The sequence below is a fragment of the Lissotriton vulgaris genome, chromosome 10 (genome assembly GCF_964263255.1).
Source record: "Lissotriton vulgaris chromosome 10, aLisVul1.2, whole genome shotgun sequence".
Lineage (NCBI taxonomy): Eukaryota > Metazoa > Chordata > Amphibia > Caudata > Salamandridae > Lissotriton > Lissotriton vulgaris.
Window position 1 is genome coordinate 747,118,630 of NC_141698.1, and position 24,935 is coordinate 747,143,564.

At 47.1% G+C, this 24,935-nt stretch overlaps 1 protein-coding gene across 1 annotated transcript in view; it reads right to left on the reverse strand.

Annotated features, from left to right (window-relative positions):
* Positions 1-24,935, reverse strand: part of YME1L1 (YME1 like 1 ATPase) — a 465,708-nt gene that overhangs the window by 104,864 nt on the left and 335,909 nt on the right. Inside the window, exons 16-17 of the mRNA XM_086941610.1 lie at positions 3,210-3,336; positions 3,028-3,101 (exon numbers count right to left, since the gene is read on the reverse strand). Coding sequence (XP_086797736.1) covers positions 3,028-3,101; positions 3,210-3,336 — 201 coding nt within the window. The remainder of the gene's footprint in view (positions 1-3,027; positions 3,102-3,209; positions 3,337-24,935) is intronic.

Here is a 24,935-nt window from a genome sequence, read left to right on the forward strand (position 1 = left end):
TTCTTCGACGTCGAACTCCTCCTGTTGTACCACCTCCGCGACAGACGTTGCCGGCCTCGAGGGGATCTTTTAACTCCTCATTTTGTCATTGAAGTCTTTCTTCCTCTGAAGGATGTTCTCCATTTCGGCCTCGAGCCTTCTTTTCTTTCTCAGCATCTCTGCGGCCTGGTCGTCGTCGAGCGTTTCGGCCGCTCTCTTCGGCGGCGCCGACGTCGAAGCTTTTTTCAGCTCCTTTTCCTTCGAAGTCGAAGACCCTTTTTCGGGGGCTTGCTTAGACGACCTTTGCTTTTCGCCGGTCTTCTGCCTCCGGGAGTCCTTGTCGAAGGATCCGCTGGGCTCTTTTTCAGAGGATGCATCTTCACCCGTCGAACTTTTCGGCGCCGGTGCTCCTTTCGAGGCTTTGGACTCTGCCTTTCGAGGGTCCGCCTCTGGCTTTCAATTCCCTGAGGGGGTTTTCGGGGTTGTAGACTCTCCTACCTTATCAGGCGTTTTCTTATCGGTCTCTGCGACCGTTGAGTCATCTGGACCTTCGGCGATGTTGTCCAAGTCGTCGGTGGAGAGGCCCAGTTCGTAAAGCGTCAGGCCTGGCCCTTGCCCTGCATCATGCGATGAGCTATCCTCTGCTTCTCTCGAACTCAGAGTGTCTTCGGCTTGAAGACGGAGCAGGCGTTGCAGTCTCTGCTCTCGTGGTCGACAGGCAGGCAGAGGTTGCAGACCGGGTGTTTGTTCCTTCTGCGCGAACTTGTGGTGGCAGTTTTTGCAGAATTTAAATGGAGTCTTGTACATCCCTGCGCTCAGGGGGCCCCCTGTATGCGCATTCCTCCAAGGACGTCGAAGATCTCGAAGTTCTTCTCTTTCTTCGTCGTCTCCTCTTTGATGGTCTTCTTCTCCTCAACTTTTCCGGTCTTTACCGTCGAATAGTAGTTGTTTTTTCTCCTTTTTTCCTCCAAAACTTCTGGAGCTTCACGCGACGATCCAGACCCAACGGCGGAAAAAAGAATCTGAAGATGGCGCCCAAGGGTGGTAGCTTCCGCCGGAAGCATGCCAACGTCCCCGAAGGTACACAAAATGGTGGGACATCGACGCCCACCTGGGCTACAAAAAAAAAAAAAAAAAAAAAGAGAAAAGACTACGATTCCGGACCCAACCACCAGATTGCGGAATATGTACAGCATAGTGAATCCAGAAAGATTCACGCTGCAAAACAAATGTTATACTATTCTTCGATGGTAACGAAAATCCAATGATGGAAATAACCGATGCTGGAAGGTATGCCCAGATGTGGGTCCCTTGCTCGCTTTGCCACTGGATTCAAGCTAGCCTGGTTGATGAGGGATGTTACCCCGAAACCGTTCCCAGGATGCTAGTTTCCGGTCCAGTGAAGACCTGGCTTGGCAGTTTCGGCTGGACTGTTCCAATGAGGAACAGTGTCAAGACTGATTTACAAATGGATGGGTCCGAACTGGGGTGGTGAAGTGAACAAAAGAACAATGATGGATTCAACCCAGATCTAATAGTGACTGAGGGTGAGTGCCTGAAACGTTTCAGAGCTGCGCCTATCATCTTATTGTGTTTGCTTTGCTCGCTCTGAGTTGGCAGGGTATGCGCGGGCTTGGGGCTCTTGCTCACTTTGCCACTGTATTCAAGCTGGCCTGGCTGATGAGGTGTTACCTCGAAACCGATCCCAGGATGCTTGTTTCCGGTCCAGGAAAGACCTGGCTTTGCAGTTCGGGATGGACTGTTCCCATGAGGAACAAGGTCAAGACTGATTTACATATGGCTGGGTGTGAACGGGGCTGGTGAAGTGAACAAAAGAACAATGATGGATTCAACCCAGATCTAATAGTGACTGAGGAGGAGTATCTGAAAAGTTTTCGCGCCCACTCTATCATCTTATTGTTTTTGAATAACCCACAGTTGCATAGTGTATGAAAAAAAATGTTATAAGCCCATGGTGACAAATAAAATAACTCCTGACAAATGGCATGCTCACCCAGAGAATTGAACAGGGTTTGAAACATTTTCCCCAAATAACAGTACAGATTGATGGTTGGCAGCACACCACCAGCATAAAGAAGAGGAAGACACAAGAGAGGACACTAGGATTAAATTAACTTTAGTGTCTAAAAATGATGACAGCCTCACCCCCTGACTCCAATTTATTTATTGCCTAGAACTACTGAACAGATGACGGATAGTAGAGCAATAGCTAGACCCAAAACTTGGTTTAGCTCTGTTGATTAAATCAGCTAAACCAAGTGCCATTCAGAGTTTTATCAAAATGGTGTGTAGTGTATAGTAGGACCACAGCATGTTTTTCACAGGAAATCATTGGGAATAGAAAATGTGAAATGGGGTTAACATGTTTTAAGTTCCATGGCTAAATATGTTTATAAACTGCATGTGTCTTTGAGTGATCCTTTTAACTTAAAATATTGGTCTAAATGAGGCATTTCAAGCTTGCATCATTAAAGGCTGAGGTTTCACGGGTCAGCGTGATCTATCTCCTTCAACGATATCCCATTTTTAGTGGATCATTTTAAAATCGGTGACAAAATAAAATTGCACTTTGCCTGGCTACTCTCATCATCTACAATGGGCATGCAGTAATGGTCTATTGTCATATAATGCATTTTAAGATGTACCAGTTCACAAAATATGCCTAATTGTTTTTTATTTGATTTTATTTTGTTCTCTAGATAAACACAGATATCTTCGATCTTTGTTTTGCAGTATTAACAACTTATTTAAGCATGCATCAAAGCACTTGACTTTAGAACATTTCATCATATCATAATTGAATGCAACAAAGCCCTTCACAAAATGGTGATGTGGTACAAATTGGGAAGCAATCCGCAAATATGAAAAGGTACACAATAAAATGATCCATATATTTTACAGTCATGAAAAGGGCAAAGGATCTGGAAGAAGATCGGTTAAGGTGGAGAGGAGAAATGGGAGAGGAAGTGGATGGATGAGAAAGAAGGGAAGCCAAAAAAGAAACAGAAGAATGTAAATACATCTTACCTTCTCACTCATTCCAAATTTGGTAACCATCATTCTAGCAATTTTAGTAGCACTGTCAAAGTCACTAGAAGCACCTAAGAATTAAACATTGATAGAAATTAAAACAAAGTTGCATATATTGATTCTGAAAAACTAAGTTAAATTAAGGAAGAATAATAGACAATAAAACAGATGAACCAAACCTGTGGTGATGTTTTCACTTCCAAATATAATTTCTTCAGCTACTCTCCCGCCCATGCTCACATCCATCTGTGCCAACAACTGGGCTCTGGTTTCACTCCACCTGTCATTTTCAGGAAGTAGGGAGACCTGAAAAAATGAAAAATAAGCCTATTGGCCTTTACCAAATCAAAATTGTAAGTGAGCTCCAGTATGGAAATCTCCCACTGGATATGGATCCACTACAACTTTCCATAAGGAGGATGTAACCAACACATGCAATCATTTTAAAACGACATCCATTGTGATTGTGGATGAATATGCACACAACTACTCATGCATTTCAATCACAGGTCATTACCAAGTATAAGGAGAGGCGTGCAACAATAAGATTAAATATAAGCTTATTTTTGTCAAGCTTACGGACATGGACAACATTTTATATTTAGTTCTTCACCCTCAGTATCAATACCAACAGGATGTAATATTTTGCCTTTTAAACTGAATGAGGAAATAATGTAACCACATAATGTTAGACCACCAAGTTCTGTGGTCATGCACAAGCATTTTAAGTTGTGCCTCAATTTTAGATGTGAAACCAGCCAATATCAAATTAACAGAGGTGAACATGCTGTCTTAATACTCTCTCTATTCCTTTATGCAACAGACCAGAATTACCTGTGCCTGCCTAACCGAAAGAGTTAATAAAGAAAATGCTACTTACCAGCATGCATCTGTTCTTGGCATGTAGGGCTGCAGAACCACACACTATAGCATAGATTACACTATAGCATTAGATCACCATCTGGTGGTGGTCCCGGATGATTACACTTTGTTGTTGTCTTGGAAGAGTCTTTGTCTGTTGGGTGACTCCTCCCTTAGATCGAAGTGCGCATGGGCATCGACTCCATCATCAGATTGTTTTCACCAGTGGGCAAATGATGGAGTTTGTATAAATACAGGTAAATATGTCCATGTGTTGTGTATCTAAGTAAGATAATACTGGAAACAGATAGTGGTAGCCGAGGAGGCGTGTGGGCGTGTGTGGTTCTGCAGCCCTACATGCCAAGAACAGATGCATACTGGTAAGTAGCATTTTCTTTCGAGGCATATGGGCAGCAGACCACACACTATAGCATAGATTACACAGCAGTCTCTCCATTAGCGGCGACCACCCGTATCTGTTGCAGTAGTTTGAAATAATGTTTTGTGTACAGCCTGGCCCAAACTTTCTTGTTGTTTTGCTTGCACATCTACACAGTAGTGTTTTGTAAATGTGTGCAGAGTAGACCATGTAGCTGCTTCACAGATGTCAACTAATGGTAGGTTTCCTAGAAATGCCATAGATGCTCCTAATTTGCGAGTAGAATGAGCTCTAGGAGGAATGGATAGAGTGCGTTTTGCCTTTTGGTAACAAATTTGTATGCACTTAACAATCCATCTGGCAATGCCTGATTTAGAAATAAGATTGCCTTTATGTGGAGGTGAAAAGGACACAAACAGTTGTTTAGGTTTACGAAATGGTTTTGTCCTATCAATGTAGTACAGGAGTGCTCTTTTTACAGCTAATGTATGTAGAGCTCTCTATGCAACTGTTTGCGGTTGTGGAAAAAACACTGGCAGCTCAATAGATTGGTTGAGGTGAAATGGTGAAATGACCTTTGGTAACAATTTTGGATGTGTCTTAAGAACTAGTTTATTGTGATGAAGTTATGTAAATGGTTCTTGAATTGTTAATGCCTGAATCTCACTTACTCTCCTCAGTGAGGTAATTGCTACTAGAAAGGCCACTTTCCATGTAAGGAACTGTAATTCACACTTATGTAATGGTTCAAAAGGCGGACCCATAAGTCTGGTGAGAACAATCTTTAAATTCCATACTGGAGAAAGTGGAATTCGTGGAGGAATTATTCTTTTGAGCCCCTCCATAAACGCTTTGATTGCAGGTACTCTAAATAATGACAAATGTTGTCTGTTTTGGAGATATGCTGCTATAATAGCAGCAAGATGTAACCTGATTGAAGTGTATGCTAAATTAGATCTTTGCAGATGTAATAGACAGCAAATGATGTTTTGTATGGACACATCTAGTGGGTTGATGTTATTTGTGCAATACACAGCAAACCTCTTCCACTTTGCTGCATAGCATGCTCTAGTGGTAGGGCATCTTGCTTCTTTAATTACATTCATGCAATCAGTGGGTAAATTTAGATATCCAAATTCTAAGGAACCAGATCGCTAGATTGAGCTGCATTGGGTCTGGATGCATTATCTCTCCACGGTTCTATGTTAATAGATGTGGTGAGATTTTTAATTTGTGATTTGGTACTACTGAGAGATCTAGCAGTGTGGTGTACCACGGTTGCCTTGCCCACATTGGTGCTATGAGAATCAATGTGAGAGAATGTTGCTGCAGCTAGCGTACCACTAATGGAATTAGTGGGAGAGGTGGAAAAGTGTACGCAATTTTTTTCGACCAGTTCATCCATACCGCATTGCCTTTGGATAATGGGTGTGGGTATCTGGCGGCGAATCTTGGGCATTTTGAGTTTTGATGTGTGGCAAACAGATCTATGTCTGGTTGACCCCACTTTTGAAAGAATGGCAGAAGAACTTGAGGATGGAGTTCCCATTTGTGTATCTGTTGTCTTTGACGACTTAACAGATCTGCCACTCGATTGTGAACTCCTGGTAGATGTTCTGCTAGCAGGAAAATGTTTTGAGGAGTAGCCCACCACCATATGCTCTACGCCAGCTGGGAGAACTGTATGGAGTGTGTTCCTCCTTGCTTTTGAATGTAGTACATTGCTGTCATATTGTCCGTCCGGACTAGTACTGCCTTGTTTGACAGGTGATGTTGAAACTATTTTAGAGCTAGAAAAATCACTAGTAACTCCAGATGATTTATGTGGAGGAGTTTTTGCTTTATTGTCCATATGCATTGTACTGTGTGTTTCTGTAAATGTGCTCCCCATCCTGTAAGAGATGCGTCTGTAGTTAGTACTATTTGTGGAACAGGCTCTATAAACGGCCGGCCCTTGGAAAGGTTTTTGGTGATCCACCATTGCAGAGAGCGAAATGTCCGGTCGTCTACCACCACCAGATCTGTTATTTGTTGCTGAGCCTGATTCCATTGCTTTGCTAAGCATTCTTGTATGGGGCGCATTTGTAGTCTTGCGTATGGTACTATGAAAATGCAAGATGCCATCATTCCTATTAGTTGCATGAACACTCGAGCTTGTAGTGAGTGTTGTGGCTGGAATTTCTTGATGAGATTGTGCATTTTTTTATTGTTGTTGAATTGGGATATGCTATTGCTTTGGAAGTATCTATTGAGGCACCTAGATACTTTTGAGAGAGGGACGGTTGGAGATGTGACTTCTTTTCGTTTACTGTAAACCCTAATTTGTTTAGGAGACATATCATCTGATGCGTGTGTCTCACTCATTGGTTGTATGATGTTGATCTTATTAACCAGTCATCCAGATATGGGAAGACATTGATGTTGTCCCTTCTTAAGTGTGCCGCTACTATTGCTAGATACTTTGTGAACACCCAGGGTGCTGTAGTTACTCCGAAGGGGAGTACTTTGAATTGGTAGTGTTTGCCTTCTAGTACAAACCGTAAGTACTTTCTGTGAGATTGGTGAATTGGAATATGGAAGTAGGTGTCCTTGAGATCTAGTGTGGCAAGGAAGTCTCCCTTTTTTAGTAACAGTAGAACCTGTTGTAGTGTGACCATATGAAAATGGTCTGATTGTATGTACGGGTTTAGGGGTCGTAGGTCTAGAATAGGTCTGAGAGACCCGTCCTTTTTGGGAATGAGAAAATAAAGAGAGTAAACCCCTAAGTTTTGATGCTGTTTTGGGACCGGTTCTGTTGCATTCTTTTGCAGTAGAGATTCCACCTCCTCTCTTATTAGTATGAGGTGTTCCTGTGACATGGGACGTTGTCTGGGTGGTATTGTTGGAGGAGTGGAAGGGAGCTCCAGGCAATAACCTGACTGAATTATTTGTCTCACCCACCTGTCTGTGGTGATGGAGTTCCAGACAGGCATGAACTGTTGTAATCTTCCCCCGACAGGAGTGGAATGGTCTGGGGGGATTGGAGGGGAGTCACTTATTGGGGGTAGAGGCGTTACGATTGTTGTTGCCTCTACCTCTGCCCTTATTGTTGTTTCCTCTATATCCTCCCCTATAATATCCTTTATTGGGTGAGGGTCGCTTTGCAAGAAGAGGAGGTGTTATGAGTTTGAAAACTTTTAGAGGCGCCCCTATATGAGGAGCATCGAAAGCTAGCGTTTGTATGGCTCCGAATGATTTTGCCGTATCCGTATCTTTTTTCATCTTTTCTAGTGCAGTGTCCACTGCTGGGCCGAAAAGATGCTGTTGGTCAAATGGTTGGTTTAATATACTGGCTTGTACTTCTGGTTTAAAACCAGAGATGCGTAGCCATGCATGTCTGCGCATCAGTACCCCTGTATTTATTGATCTAGATGCTGTGTCTGCAGTGTCTAGTGCGCATCTTATGGAGGTATTCGTTATAATTTTGCCTTCCTGTATTAGGTCAGAAGCCCTAGTTTTATATTGTTCTGGCAGGTGTAGCATGAGTGACTCTAACTCATCATAATGAGCTCCGTCATATCTTGCTAACAGAGCTTGAGTGTTAGCAATCCTCCATATATTTGTAGCTTGTGAAATTGTGCGTTTTCCTGAAGCCTCCAGAAGCTTAGACTCTTTATCAGGGGGTGGAGCATCCCCTGTTGTCTGCGAATTAGCTCTCTTTCTCGCATTTGATACTACCATTGATTCTAGTGGCAACTGACCTTTAATATATGCTGGGTCAGTTGGAGCCACCTTATACTTTTTCTCTAGCCTAGGGTTAATTACTCTGGCTCTAACAAGGTCTTTAAATATTTCTGGTGTGTGTCTCACCACTCCATTAAGTATTGGTAACGTGGGAGTGGTTCTATGTGAAGATAACAATGTTTCCATTAGAAAGTCTTCTTCTACTGGATCTGTATGTAAGTCCACTCCATGAAAAGTGGCTGCTCTGTGAATGAGCTGTGTGAACCCAATGGTGTCATCAGGGGGAGATGGCCTAGACGGGCATGCCTCGTCTTGTGGCAAATCTGGTACATTATAGTCCTACCATGGGTCACCTGATGTCCCTGCTATATCATCTGGATCATTAATATCATCCATTTGATGTTCACTTTCCACCTCCTGTGAGTAGGTATCCCCATAGTCTTCATATTGAGGTATGAAACTATGTGTACTGACTGGAGAATGTACAGGGGAGATGTTTACTGTTATTTGTACTTCTGGAGAAGGAATTCTTATAGGGGAATTCAGAACTTTCTTTTTAAGAGGAACAGGTGGTGGCTTGGGATAGTCCATCTTCCTCTTTTCAGGCACTGTGTATATATGTCCAGTCTTTGGATGGATTTTAAGCGTCTTTTGCCTTACATCAGGCTGAAAAACTCCTCTACTGGTAAATCCTTTTTCTGCGCCAACTTATCTGTTTTGGGGCCGATAGTCTTGGACTTAACAGTCTCTATTGTCTTTGAAACAGGTTTTATTTTCAGTTCCGAAGGCTTTTCTGGTCTTTTCTTTGGATCTGTACTTTTCGGATACTAAGCCTTTGTTACCATTTGTCTCGATTCATCTGTCCTTGGAGCCGAAACATGTTTAGATATCTGAACTGTTTTCGGGTCTGCCTTCTTAGGAACCGGAGTAGTCTTTGACTCTGTAACTCTGGAAACTTCACTGGGCGCCGGACTTTGTTTCGCTCGCCTACCTTCGGTACCGATTGATGTTTCGGTGCAGGTGTTGACTTTGGCTTTAGTACCTTCTGCTTTTCAGGACCGACAGAATGACTCGAGCCCGAGTCGACTGGAGGCTTTTTAATACTCTTTGCTGCCGAGCCTGAAGGCGGGGCGTGGGAAGGTTTTGGTCGGTGTGCACCTGGACCCGAAGGTGGAGGTGGAACCAAAGCCTGCCCCGATATGGGGGGTTAACAGGGTCGACATTCATACTCACGACCTGTTGACCAGCTGGAAGAAGATCGTCATCTTGGGATCGAATCTCGTCTCCGGAAGCTGAATGCTCTGCTTCAGACGCAACGTCTTCTTGTTGTTCTTCGGCGTCTATCTCGATTGGCGCCTCGTCGATGATGAGGTCTAGTGTTGACAACGAGGACTGCTCCATAGCTCTTCGAGCTTGACGGTCCCTGATGGTTTTCTTGGGCCGGAATGAAGAGCAGGCCTCACTGTCTCGACTCTGGCGCTCTGGAGACAAGGACAGATTGCAAACTTCATGAAAGTCAGTGTGGGGAATTTAGTGTCCAAACTAGGGCACTTCTTGAAGGGTGTTCTTTCCAAGAGCCAAAGGCCCAATGGCGCAGTTGGGCCCGACGGCTCCGACGAACGCTGGAATCGAGAAGCGTATCCTTTCTTCGACGCATGTAACCAGAATCAGTGTCAAAGACAACGTCGATAATGTAGATTGATTTATGGGTTGGAAAAAGAGATTGGTAATGGGACCAAACGACAAACCCATCCGAGCACGATGGTGGAAAAAAAAAATCTGAGGATGAAGTCGATGCCCATGCGCACTACGATCTAAGGGAGGAGTCACCCATTAGACAAAGACTCTTCCAAGACAACAACAAAGTGTAATCATCCGGGTCCACCACCAGATGGTGATCTAATGCTATAGTGTAACAAATATGCTACTTACCAGTATGCATCTGTTCTTGGCATGTAGGACTGCTGACATTCATATCTGTGCATAGATCGCCGCCTAGTGTTGGGTCCGGATGATTGCACATTGTTGTCCTGGAAGAGTCTTCGAAGTATCACGAGATAGGTGGCTCCTCCCCTGGACTACAGTGCGCATGGGCATCGACTCCATCCCCAGATTGTTTTTAGCCATTGCGGCCAAGATGGAGTGAAACTTCGTGAATGATGACCATGCTATGAGTATATATGTGAAATACTGCAGCTGCTACAGGCGCCGGGGAGGAGGGCGGGCGATATGAATGTCAGCAGCCCTACATGCCAAGAACAGATGCATACTTGTAAGTAGCATATTCGGTTCGAGGCATGTGGGCTGCTGAATTCATATCTGTGCATAGAATACATAGCAGTCCCTCCATTAGCGGCGGCCGCCCGTGCCAGCTGCAGCAGTTTGGAAAAGTGTCTTGAGAACAGCCTGCCCTACAGCTGCCTGCTGTTTGGAGTGCACATCAACACAGTAATGCTTAGTAAATGTGTGTGTGGTAGACCATGTGGCTGCTCTACATATGTCCTCTAAGGGAATGTTTCCAAGGAAAGCCATAGAGGCCCCCAACTTTCTAGTGGAGTGGGCTCTTGGCGGAATGGTAAGAGTGCGTTTTGCTTTTGCATAGCAGATCTGGATACATTTAACGATCCACCCAGCAATACCAGCCTTGGAAATAGGGTTACCTTTGTGGTGTGGCGCAAAGGCGACAAAGAGTTGCTTAGTTTTTCTAAAATCCTTGGTCCTATCAATGTAATACATTAGGTCCCGTTTAACGTCAAGGGTGTGGAGCATCCGCTCCGCCAGTGACTCAGGATTTTGAAAGAAAACAGGTAATTCGATTGTTTGGTTGATGTGGAACTGAGACACAACTTTGGGCAGAAATGTAGGGTTAGTGCGGAGCACCACCCTGTTGGAATAAATTTGGATAAATGGCTCTTGGATTGTGAGGGCTTGCAATTCACTAACCCGCCGTAGCGATGCAATTGCTACGAGGAAAGCCACTTTCCATGTCAAGAACTGAATCTCGCAGGAATGCAGTGGTTCAAAGGGAGGACCCATCAGCCTGGTAAGAACCACATTGAGGTTCAACTTAGGAGCTGGTGGAGTCCGTGGCGGAATGACTCGTTTGAGGCCTTCCAGAAATGCTTTGATGGCCGGCACCTTGAAGAGTGAAAGGTGTTGTCTATTTTGGAGATACGCGGCCATTGCAGACAGATGAATGGAAGTATAGGCCAGATTACACTTGTACAGATGGAACAGGTAACAGATGATGTTCTGAATAGAAGCGTCCAGCGGGTTAATGTTGTGGTTCGCACAATAAATGACAAACTGCTTCCATTTTGCCGCGTAGCAGGCTTCCTCGCATCCCGAATGATGTCCATGCAATTGGGAGGTAAGTTCAGGTAGCCAAACTCTAGGACTTCAGGAGCCAGATCGCCAGGTTGAGCTGTTGCGGATCTGGGTGCTGAATGTCGCCATGGCTCTGCGTCAGAAGGCTGGGTGTCAGATGTAGCCTTTGATGCGGTACCACGGACAGTTCCAGAAACGTGGTGTACCATGGTTGACGAGCCCACGTTGGAGCAACTAGGATGAGAGTCATCGAGTGTTGCCTGAGTTTGCGTGCCACCAGCGGTATCAGAGGTGCTGGGGGAAAAGCGTACTCAAATTTGCCTGACCAGTTCATCCATATCGCATTGCCCTGCGACAGTGGGTGTGGGAACCTGGCGGCGAAGCTTTGGCATTTTGCGTTCTCCTGCGTGGCGAACAGGTCTATCTCTGGATGACCCCACCTTTGGAAGTACGGCTGGAGTACTGATGGATGTATCTCCCACTCGTGCATTTGGTGGCTGTGCCTGCTGAGCAGGTCCGCCATCTGATTGTCCTTGCCTGGGAGATGCTCTGCCATGAGGAAGATGTTCCTCTGAATGGCCCACTTCCACATGCTCTGAGCCAGATGAGACAGCTGCGGAGAGTGTGTGCCTCCCTGCTTCTGAATGTAGTACATCGCCGTCATGTTGTCCGTCCGAATCAACACGACCTTGTTGCATAGATGTACTTTGAAAGCCTTCAGTGCCATGAAGATCGCCATCAGTTCCAGAACATTGATGTGCATCTTCCCCTGTTGCTGCGTCCATAGTCCCTGCACAGTGTATTGGAGTACATGCGCTCCCCATCCCTGGAGAGAAGCGTCCGTTGTCAGGATAATCTGTGGCACAGGCTCCTGAAACGGTCGGCCCTTGCAAAGGTTTCGTGGATTCCACCAATGCAGAGAGTTGTATGCCCGACCGCTCACCAACACTAGGTCTTTCAACTGGTTGTGAGCCTGAGTCCACTGACGTGCTAAGCACTCCTGAAGCGGACGCATATGTAGTCTCGCGTGCGGGACAATGGAGATGCAGGAGGCCATCATGCCTATGAACTGCATGAACACTTGCTGGAAGCGAGTGTTGAGGTCTGAATTTTTGGATCAGCGATTGAATGCGGTCGACTCTCACTGAATTCGGCTGTGCTGTGGCCGCCAGAGTGTCTATGGTCGCACCCAGATGCTGCCGTATGTGGGCGGGCTGGAGATGGGATTTTGGGTAATTCAGTGAGAACCCCAGATCGTGCAGAAGGTGACTGGTGTGGGACACGTGGTCGGCGCACTGCTGGGCCGACTTCGCCTGAATGAGCCAGTCGTCCAGATAGGGGTAGACGTGGATGTTTTGACGTCTCAGATGCACCGCCACCGTCGCCAGGCACTTTGTGAAAACCCTGGGTGCCGTGGTGACCCAAAAAGGCAAAACCTTGAGTTGGTAGTGCTGGTTTTGGATGGTGAACCTGAGGTATTTTCTGTGTGAAGGATGTAGCGGAATGTGGAAGTACGCATCCTTCAGGTCCAGAGTTGCCAGGAAGTCCCCCTGTTGAAGCAGTGGGAGAACTTGCTGCAGTGTGAGCATGTGGAAATGCTCTGATAGGATGTAAAAGTTGAGGGGCCTGAGATCCAGGATGGGCCTGAGGGATCCGTCCTTCTTTGGAATCAGAAAGTATAGGGAGTAAACTCCCGCACCTCTTTCCTGCAAGGGCACGAGCTCTATTGCCCCTTTTTGCAGCAAGACTGTGACTTCCTGCTGCAATAAGTGCAAGTGCTCGCCGGACATAGGACGGTGCCTTGGGGGTATGTTGGGTGGAGTGGATGTGAGCTCCAGACAATAACCGAATTGGACAAGTTTTCTGACCCACCTGTCCGTGGTGATGGACTTCCACACGGGCAGGAACTGCTGGAGTCTCCCCCCGACCGGTGTTGCGTGGTCGGGGGGCAGTGACAAGGCGTCACTGTTTGTTGGCGGTGGAGGACCTGGAGCTGTTGTTGCCACGTCCTCTGCCCTTGGCGTTGTTGCTGCGGTATCCGCCTCGACCCTTGTTGGTATAAGTAGTCTGGGTGTTGCTTTTGTAGAACTGCGCTGACTGCGAAAGTTGCCCCCTTGAGGTGCCTCTAGTATTGGAGCGACGAAAGGACCCACCCCGAAACTGCTGGGACTGCAAAGCACCCATAGATTTTGCAGTGTCGGTGTCCTTTTTCATCTTCTCAAGGGTGGTGTCAACCTCAGGGCCAAACAGGTGATCTGGGTGACTGTTTGGTTAAAGATGGGGGTTTGAATGTCCGGCTTGAACCCAGATATCCTCAGCCATGCAGGTCTACGAAGCATAACGCTAGTGTTAATTGCGCGTGCGGCGGTGTCAGCCACGTCCAGAGCGCACTCCATGGAAGCGTTGGAGATAAGCTTCCCCTCTTGTATTAACATCTCAGCCGCTTCTTTATATTGATCGGGCAAATGTTGCAAAAGGGTCTCTAGAGTATCATAGTGTGCCCTGTCATAACGCGCCAGGAGCGCCTGCGTGTTGGAGATGCGCCATATGTTGGCTGCCTGCGCTGCCACCCTCTTCCCCGAAGCCTCAAAGACTTTTGATTCCTTGTCTGGGGGAGGAGCATCACCCGTAGTCTGCGAGTTGGCTCTTTTCCGGGCATTGGAGACAACCAGGGAGTCCAGAGGCAACTATCCCGTAATATAAGTTGGATCTGTGGGCGCCGCATTGTACTTTTTGTCTATTCTTGGGTTGATGACCCTCGCCCTGGTGGGTTCTTTGAAGACCTCAGCCACGTGCTTTAAAACACCCTTCAGCATTGGCAGAGTTTTCACAGTCTTTTCATAGACAGAAAAGGTGTCAAATAGGAAGTCGACGTCCACTGGGTCAGCATGCAGCTCGACGTTGTGATTGGCAGCTGCCCGCTCAATGAGGGCATTGAAGGCCGCAGAGTCCTCAGTGGGGGAAGTTTTGGCTGAGAAAAGCGGAGGGTCCTGTCCAGAATGCGGGTCCCCAGGATCGCCACTAGCAGACCAGGGCTCAGTCACATCCTCTGGGTCTGTGTCGACGGGATAGCTGTACTCATCTTCGTCGTCGCCCTCACCAGCGTCGACATTGGAATGAGTGGGCGAGAGTTCGTGAGCCTGTGGTGAAATGGGCTCCACCAAGGCAGGAGTACCAGCAGAGTCCATCTTCTGTTTGAGTGGGATCTTGTACGACTCCAATTGGGGCTCAGGGGTGATTTTCCTCTTCAGGAGGGAAAGTCTGCCCGTTTCGGCGTCGATGAAATGCTCCTGACGCTCCTCCTCTGCAAGTGGTCGATGCCGTGGGCCGAGGACCACCAGCGACGGTTTCGGCGTCGAAGACACCTTTTCGGGCACGCCGGCCCCGGGTTTAGCTGCGAAAGCCTTCGGCGCCGTCTTAGGCGGCAAGGTGAAAAGGATCGGCGCGGGCGCCTTCGCCGGTTTCTCCAGAGGCCTGGCTGGCGCTGGGTCTTTCGGCTCGACTGCCGGGGCGCCGTCCCTAATTCGCTGTAGGGACCCCGTAACCTTCTTTGTGAACGCGGCGGATGGACGTGCCGGTTTGACAGTCTTTAGTGACTAGTTTCGGAGCGGAGACCGACGATGTTCCCTTCGGAGTCGACGCACTCGGCGCAGCTCCTTTGGCCTTGTCGTGTGGAAGCGAGGCAGAGAGAGACTTCGGGCCGTCTGGCTGCTTCTTTGGGTCGGTAAGAAACTTCTTGGGGTCGTCGACCGTTTTCTTGTGATCGAGTCGACTCTTGCCGGCGTCGACCGTCTTTGGCGCCGATGCGGCTGCGTCCGACCCCTTAACCTTTGGCTTCGATGTAGTAGCTATCGGGTCGGCCATTTTGACGTGGCTCTTCGGCTCGAATGCCATCTTTGATTTCTTTGGCGCCGAGGCCTCCGAAGTCTTCGATCCGATCAGCGCGATGCGCACTTTCAGTTTCGATATCTCTGGCGCCGAGACCGTAGGTTTCACTTACGGTTTCTGTGGTACCGGGAGTGAATCGGTACTAATGTCCGTGGCCGGGCCAGGAGGCGGAGCCGAGGAACTTATAACAAGGTCTTGGGTAAGGCCCGAAGGCGATCCCTCGACCTGGGCCTTATTAATTTGGACGGCCCCGGAGTCAGTTTGAGGAAGCTCGTCGTCCGAGCTATCCTCCACGGTGGCAAGGGCCCCGTCGTCGTCCCCTACCTCCTCGACGACTTCACCGAAATCCTCGGTCTCTGCGTCGAAGTCGTCCTCGACCTCCGACGCGGGGTTAGATTCCGTGATGTCCTGGATATCGTCGTCCTCGACATCCCCAGCATCGAAAATGTCCGTAGGCGGTGGTGCAGATTGCTGGGCCTCCAGGCGTGCAGCTCGACGGAGCTTGAGCGTTTTCTTGGACCGGAACCTGGAACAGGCCATACACTTGGCCTCGTCGTGGTCCGGCGACAAGCACTTGTTGCACACCGGGTGGACGTCGATATGTGGGTACTTCGAGGCACACACCGGACATCGTTTGAATGGACTTCGTTCCATGATGGTTGAATAGTCTGGAGCGTCGACTAGGCCCTTCCCCGTCGAAAGCACGCGGAAGAACAAGCTCGGTTCGGAGCCGAGGAAAGTTGCGAAGCCGAACGGAAGACAATACCGACGCAAGACCTGAAGACCTTTTGGTCTCAAGCAAAGTAAAGTTAATTTTTATTGATTCCGACAGGAGGGAACCAAAGACATCCGAACCCAATGGCGGAAAAAAACAATCTGGGGATGGAGTCGATGCCCATGCGCACTGTAGTCCAGGGGAGGAGCCACCTATCTCGTGATACTTCGAAGTCTCTTCCAGGACAACAATGTGCAATCATCCGGACCCAACACTAGGCGGCGATCTATGCACAGATATGATTTCAGCAGCCCACATGCCTCGAACTCTATGCTATAGTGTGTTGTCTGCAGCCCATATGCCTCGAACCAGTACTTTTCATCAGCTATACCCTCAAAGGACCAATGGACAATTAGCAACCAAAGGCAGACTACACACACGAAAGAAGAGGCTGCAAAAGAGGGAGATGGCCTCCTTTGTACACTGTGTCACTGATGAGGTGTTAGAACTTGATGCACCTATTGAAATAATGAATAATTTAAAAAGGGCCACAAATGAGAGAGTGTGAGTAGTCCCAGGTCAAAGCTCGCTTAATTATCTCCATGTTTGGAAGGAAAAAGTTCTATGAATGTTGCTGAATTAATAAAACGGTAATGTTCAAAAGTTGTTAGAAGTAACTTCACTTATGGACTTGGAACTCAAATCCCTCAAAGAACTGAGTTTCAGTACTATAGAAAGAAACAATACTTTGTTACGAAAAAATGTTTTAAGCCGAAACACTTTGTCAAGCAACCATCTAATGAGTCAAATCATTTGGATACCGGCCTCAAGAAAACAAAACTAGTTTATACCGTCCACCACACACCATTCCACCTGAAGTTCACATATTTGAGAAGTACGTATTAAAAGGCTTGGAGGGGTTGGAGTCTAATAGGGATTACATGTACAACAACAAAGGGGGAAAGACTGGCACTAAACAACCTAATGATAAACCAGGCCTGGTAATTAAGTAAATGTGATGCAACTGTCCCTCCAAATGTAACATTCTAGAAGAATGAATGCCTGTCCCTCTTCAGTAAAGAGAACCTTTACAGAAACTGGCAAGTGACCCCGCCAATGAGATAAAAGATGAAATTAGTATTGTGGTTACTGTAGGTGCTGGTTGGCTGTCACATCTGGGAAGGTGAATTTCTACAGGCAGAGAAATGTAAAATGCGCTATTTTCACACCTGCCCTAAAATACATAAAGACACCCCACCCAGAGAAAGGTATGCATGTTGCTTATTTAATGAACTGGCAAGAACACACTACTGCTCTTTGACAGCAACTACCCAAGAGCTTTGAAAGAAAACATTACTTCGAAAAGTACCTCTGCATTAGAGAGAATGAGTGTGGATTGAAGCATCTGATGAACAGTGCAAAGTCTTAACTTGTCCAATATTGAAAATAAATAACCTAAAAAATTATTATACTTTAGTAAACCGTTCAAAAGCAAAAACAGAGGGGCTTCCTTGGAAATTGTTCAAAAAGAAAAAAACTGAAAGACTATGGTCTTACCACACAGTCACCAATTTCCAACAAACTGTAGAAGAGTGCTAAGAAAAAACTGGAACCATCCTCAACACAATGGATATCAAATTTGAGGAACATTTCCTTGCCTTCAAGAGATGCAAGAGTTTGAGAACATTTGGTCCATAGGAGGTCAAAACCACACCGAGAACATGTTAGAAATAGGGGTCTCTGGTTGGCACTGGCTGGCGCCAATGTCCAAATAGAGACCCTTCTTCCTAAGTCAGGGTAAGAGGGCTACCCCCTTTGATAACCCCTGATCAACCCTGTGGTAACGTAGCACAAGCAGTTAGGCCTATCTCAGAGGCAGTGTGTGAAGCATTTATGACCATGCACAATAAGACAGTAACAATACCACAAAAGGACAACTCAAGTAGGCATATAAAAATTGTATCTTTATCTAAGGTTTAACTCAAGACTCTCAAAGCGTTTCAACAAGCTACAATGCACGTAAATTAGTAGGGACTTAAGAATGCACTAACGTATTCACTAGAACGTGGCACTGACTGAATTCCAGGTCAGGGCCTACGTGGGACTTTGCGCACCAGGTACCTGCCGTTGAAAGGGAACACAGCAAGCAGCTTCTTGAAGAGGCGGAAACGGTGACAGGCGGACTCCCAGCTACCACAAGTCTTGGCTGCAGTGGTACGCAGCGTGCACCCACAATGATTTGGCCACTCGGGGACAGGCGGGCTCTCAGCGGCAGCAGCACGTGGCTGCGGCGGCCCGGGCTGGTGGTGGCGATGACTCTCGTTGTGCAGACCGTGGTGGGCGCACAGCGGCAGCAGCTCTCTTTTAGCTGCGGCGGCCCACGAGACGATAGCCATAATCCTTGACAATGGTGAACAAGATGCGGGCCCACAGCGGCAGCAGCTCTACCTTAGCTGCAACAGCCCACAGGACAAATCACGATCTTGACCAGCTGGCACGACGGTGGACACTCAGCGGCTACAGCTCTCTCTAAGCTGCAGCGGCCCACATGGATTCAGCGCAGGTTCAGATTAAGGTGGGCTCTCAGCGGCGGCAGCTCTCTCTTAGGTGCAGCGGCCCACACAGATTCAACAAACGTTTGGAGGGTTCAAATTAAGGTGGGCTCTCAGCGTCTGCAGCTCTCTCTTAGCTGCAGCGGCCCACACGAATCCAGAAAAGGGTACCAGTCCGCGTTCCCCACAGTAGAACTAGAGGCTCCGGATTACTCGACAGAGGCCTCACCTGCAAGTAAAATTCCTCGCACAGGAACTCAGACGGCTGACTGGGTGAAGTATAATGTCCCTGAGACTTATCTAGGAGGCGCTCTCAGTTCAGGCCCTCGGGTAGTTTCTTCAGCAAGTTTCAAAGTCCTTTCCTCTGTTCCCTCGGACAGAGGTTCGTCTTGACATCCAGAAGGAACACACTTGAAAAAGGTTTCAGCACAGTGTTTTATACTTAAAAAGTCTTTGTTCTTCTAAAGTCGCAAATCACTCAATCCAGCCAGAACCAGTTCGGTTGGGTCAGGGAACACTTGGTTTACGAGGTGACATCCTGCCCTTTCAGAATGAGGGGGCCTGCTATAAGACGTCCCGTGGGAGGTGGAGCCATCATTCACCTTGCCAGGCACGGCCCAGCTCAAAGAGTAACCCCTCCCCATGCTCCGCATGCCGATCTCTCCAGCCAGTTCTGACCCAGCTGGCCCTGCTGCTCCAAAACCAGACGGCAAATACACATACCAGCAAAGCCTAGAGAAAAGCTTAGGCAAGAAAATACCTGGTTTCCAGAAGAGGCATTTTTGAAAATGGGATATATAAATAGTCCTTACTAAAAGGTGCATCTCCCTGTCCTGAGCTTAAACAAATCAAACTCGAATTTCCAATCAGGTTCCTGGGGTCAGATGGATTATGGAAGTTAATCCTCAGCCTGCCCATTCCGGGCTATGAGAACGGATAGCTTCAGAATAGTAAACAGTGAAATGGAGGGTATCTCGCTATTAGAACATTATACACCGACCTAGGCATTATGGTGATCCCAATTCACACAGTCTTATTTACACAGGGAGCATTCGCGCAGAGGCACTAATTAGCAGTGGCACAGTGCCCATAGCATCTAAATCCAGCCAACATGAAAGACAGGAAGGGACAAGAGGAAGGGAAAACCAAGCCAATGATGCCAGGTCTAACAGAACACAAGAAGCAAAGAACTCTGTGGACCCTCCCTAAAGGGTTTCTTCACATCATCCATGTTGAACTGTGGTATGTGTAGATTCACAAAACCATCAAAGTAGCTTTTTGGGGGTTTGCCAAGATCACTAATAAACTGACACTACAATAGTGATTTTGCAATTTACAAGCTTCCGAGGACTGGTTTCTGACATCCATTACCACCCCCTTTTGTACCGCTTTTGGCCGCCATAAGTGTGGCAGGGGTCCTCGGAAGCTTGTTTCCGGTCCAGGGAAGGAATGGCTTGGCAGTTCGGGCTGGACTGTTCCCATGAGGCACAGGGTCAGACTGATTTGCATATGGCCATGTCTGAACTGGGGTGGCAGAGTGGGCTAAAGAACGGTGATGGATTAAACCCAGATCTTTTGACTGGATTTGAGTGTTTGATTTGTTCAGATGCTCCGTCCATTACCACCCCCCTTTGTACCGCTTTTGGCTGCCATAAGTGTGGCAGGGTATGCTCAGACGTGAGTCCCTTGCTCACTTTGGCACTGGATTCAAGCAAGCCGGGCTGAAGACGGCTGGAATGCCAGAAACCGGTCCTCGGAAGCTTGTTTCCGGTCCAGGGAAGGCATGGCTTGGCAGTTCGGGCTGGACTGTTCCCATGAGGCACAGGATCAGACTGATTTGCATATAGTCATGTCTAGACTGGGGTGGCAGAGTGGGCTAAAGAACGGTGATGGATTAAACCCAGATCTTTTGACTGGGTGTGAGTGTTTGATTGGTTCAGATGCTCCGTCCATTACCACCCCCTTTTGCACCTCAACAACTGCACTGATCTGGTTCGTTCAGAAAGTGGTGTCACTGCCCAAAGCCGCTGAGGAGCGACCCACAACTTCATCTTGTCAGCAACATCTCCCTTAGCGCAGAGAAGCTGCTTCCCTGCATCTGCAGGCACCTCTTGCAAAGTCCTGTACTCTGTCCCGTTGGTCATCAGGCCTACCAAGGGAGCAAGGAGAAGATTGCTTGGAGCCCAGCCCCGCCACTTTACCGAAGTCCCGAGATTCTAACCCTCCCTGAATCTCCCTGCACCCAAGGCTTACTGTTGAGGGACATTAGGATCGACAAGGTAAGCATCGAGAGTGGCCCTGTAGCCCTGTTTTCCGGTCTCCACCAGGTCACCGATACAGAGAGTGTGAGTCTGCTACGACTCAATGCCGAAAAGCACTTCTGCAACAGAGCACCATAGATCGAGTTGAAGTGAACCAATGGAGCCCTCTAGATCGGAGCCCCCATATAGGTTTATAAAGACTGGCCCCTCCCGGCCCCACCTGCAGCCTCTTTCTTCAGGACACAGAACTATAAGAGCCTCCCGCAGCAAAAACTCTCCAGACAAAGCACCACTGCACACAAGCCCTCCAGACCGAGAACAAGTGACCTGACGGTGTCCGGGAGTGCCTGTGACCCTATAGATATGAGCCATGGTGAGTTTAACCAGACTGCCCCCCACACCAAAGTTCCTGCTTGCAGCCTCTTTTCAGGAGGACTGTTTCTCATTTGCTCGAACGGAGCACTCAATGCTGAAAAGCACCTCTGCAACAGGATGTCTCAGAGCCGACCAAGGTGACCCATTGGTGCTGCCTTGGAATTTTACCCCCACCACCCCCTCACTTACAGGACGGGCCGTCTGCACTTCCGTTAAGTGGTCGACAAGTGAACCTATGCAGTATATGTTTCTCTCCATAGCGTTACTTTATCACGTTCCTCTGCAAATCACTAATTCGAAAAGTACTTACCGGAGATCGAAGTCCTTGTGTTAAAGAAAATATATAAATATGTTATTTTTCTAAATTGGTCTCAAGTTTCTTCTTGAATGTGTATACCACTTATTAACTCTGTGTGTGTTAAACAGATGCTTAAAACTGCGCTCTGATAAGCCTAAACTACTCGCCTACATTACCACAAAAGAGAGCTTTTGGAAATATTACTTAAAACCATGTAAGCCAATAAGGGTCGTCTAGACTTTCTACAATGTGTACCTCTTTTTGGTACACTATATAAAAGCCAGCTTCATAGGATTCACGTATGGATGAACTACACATTTATTGTAAATAATAGTTCCCTTTAAGGCATTTATTTTCACTAATTTATCACTACAACAGCTTTGCTTTGACATTTTGTGTATCAGTAATTACGATTATTTGTATGCTTATAGGCTGAAATGTCCTAACTACTAACTTTGGTCCTAAAGGAAGATGTTTGGAAAAGGTTTTATGCAACCAAAACATTGTTTACCATTGTTTATACCATCAAATGTCTTCTTTTATTGTTAAGATGCTTGCGCAGCTTTCTGAGACTATGATGTGTTCTGCAAAACAGCAGCATTTGGGTCATTTTGTAAAGATCAAATTAAAAGTTAAGTACAACTTATTATATTTTAATTTTTTTAATGTTTACTGCATTGGTCAAGGTAGTCAATGTTATAATCTTTTGAGCTCTCTGTAGGAAGCTGGCTCTTTATGTAACATTTCAAGAATCTGATTGTCTGTGTAAAGAGCCAGGGGCTCCCTTATGAGTGGACAGGGGTTTGCTATGCAATCCCAAAGTTCTCTATTCGGGGGTAGTGTGGTCGAGCAGCCTTAGGCTTAACACAGAGGAGTGCAAGACCTTTGGAAATACAAACTATAATTAATAAATGACGTGACTCAAGGAGATCCACACCAATTTATAAAAATATCAAGTATCTATCTATTTTTAAGCACCAGAGAAAAATCGTTCAGGTAAATAAGTTTTTTAAATCTAAATTCTTTTCACTTAAAAAAAAATTACAGTGCAATTTCTGAGATCTGCAATGTTATCCAAGGCAGCGCCAGCAGTACACCACCAGCGGCATGAGGGCGGCCAGGTGCAAATCAGATTTGGGAGTCCAATGCGTTTCAATGGGGATCGGTCACTGTAAAAAGAGGCTGAAGGCTCTGGCTAGGAAGCCAGTCCGGCTGAACCAGCAAGTGGACTTTGGCCTTGTGATGCTCTGGTAATGAGGGATGGGGGGGGGGGGGGGGCGGAGGGGAAAGCACCTTCTGTGCTTTTCTCCTAGGCTTAGGGGTGACGGGTGCAGGGGTGTCCTTTGGCGTTGGGTTTTTCTTTACCGGAGCAGTTGCAGTGGAGGGGGCCTGTGTGCAGATGCTGCAGGCGACGTCCGAGAATCCAGGAGGGGTGAAACTACGATGGACCTGAGCTCTGGAGGGCTGTGCAACCTTGTTGGCAACAGTGGCCCCCTTCAACTCGACCCAGAGGTGGCAGGTGCTGTGGTTTCCTTGGGTGTCGGGTTTTGGTGGTTCTGGAGGGCTCAGAGTCTTCTCTTATGGAGATTCTTTAGAACAGGTCCACTGTTCATGGAAGGTGTTCAGGGTTTTTTAAAGGCAAGCAGACCTCCCAATTTTCAGCAGTCCCAGCTGCAGGAAGAGTCAACTTTGGCACCGTTTGGATGAAGGAGGCAGACAGTCTGGCAGGGTTGGTACCAGATCAGCTGCTGCTTCTTTCATCTCTGCTTTTGCGGCTCTTCAGTGTCCTCTCTCTTCTTAGGCACTCAGGATATGCTTCTCTGGTGCCAGGGACTCCCTTAAATACTGAATTTAGGGGTGTTAGGGGTGTGTAGGGTAGTATTCAAAAGGCTACTGGCCGATAGGGGGCCACTACGTCCCCTAGAAGACCAGTTCTTGAGAAAGGGTGCATAACACTGTCGCAGAATTCCTAAGTATACAATCACAAATATGGCTACTTCAGAAAAAGTGTGTCCACCTCACAGTAGCTCATCTTAGGGGTGCTACTAGCCTGGAGGTGGCACGCCTACCTGACTAGCAAATTTTCCCGAATTGTCCAGGTGCCAAGGGGTTCCCGGACAAAGGGGATGGCTTCCTCTCCAGTGAGGGGGAGCCAGATTTGCATTTCAAAGGTGGCATTCCTTTGAAGCTTGCTGCCAAGGGAAAGCTAATAAGCAGGTCATCCTGTGGGATGGGGTGTTACACCCTCTTCCCAGACAGGATTTGTTCTGGGTCTCATTAGAGCAGAGGCACTCACTCTAGGAGGTCAGAACATCGTCTCGTATGCCAGTCTGCCAGGCTGGCAGAAACCAGTCAGCAAGGACATCAGAGGCTGGTAGGTTTTAAGGGGGCACTCTTCAGTACCTCAGGCCCTAGGTACCCTTTACTATGGACTTACTGAGGGTGCTAAAGGTTTTGCCAGTTGAGGGAACAATTGTGTAGTTTTGAGACACAGCTCTGGCACTGGGGACCTGGTTAGCAAGAAACCAGCGCATTTGCAGTCAAAATCATATTTACCAGGCAAAACGTGAGGGTGACCATGTCAAACAAGCATTTGCAATGCAATAGGTCTCGTATTAGGAAAGTTAGAGCTATTGGTATTGTAAATGACAATTTTTTTATTTAGGTTTTGTTTTTGAAAATAGCGAAATTAATAGCTTTGTCATTTACCATGCCAATAGTTATAACTTTCGCAAATGTGACACCTATAGCATTTGTAATGCAATAAGTAATACATTTCAGCATGCCATACCACTACAAAATACCTATATAAAATCTAGGGTATAACAAGCCTTTCCTGTCGTGTCGGGGAGCACATCACTTGACCCTTGATGGTGCTATAGGAGTTAATGTCTATGAGGTCAGAGGCAACCAATGAAACGGGGGTAAAAAGTTCCTTAGAATAAAATCACTGGTTATAGGCAAAGAAATATGACGAAGCGTCATTACCATATAGTTGCATATTGAGATGCCAAACTAAAATTAAATGGTGCTATCAGGCAGGCTTGCAAGCTGGAAATGGGTTCCACCCAAAAAAACAAGCACTGTAAAAACAAACAAGCATTGCTCATTTAACGCTATAGTCCGGAAGCAACATGGAAGCTTTGAAGGGCGGGACTGGGTGGTATGGAGACGGCCGCTATTGTTAAAAGTGAAAGCGTTTAAAATGTTATCTGCTTATATTTACTGCTTATGTACTGACAAGAGGAAATAATATCAGCTTTATGTGATTTCCCTCGTTTTGTACCGGCCAGGATATATACTGGTCATGCTGGTAAAAAAAACAAGCAATGTCCTGAGCAAATGGTGGGGGCCTGAAGCAGTGGAGTGGGAGAGGTGAGGGGGGAGTCACGGGGAGATTAAGGGACAGAAGGCAAGCAGATTTGCAGACCTGATGAGCGAGGAGGGGGTGCGAGGGATGAATGAGGATGGGGTAGCAGGGGAGGGAACACGGCCTGGGAGAAGCTGGCTGGGGAGGGGAGGAGCA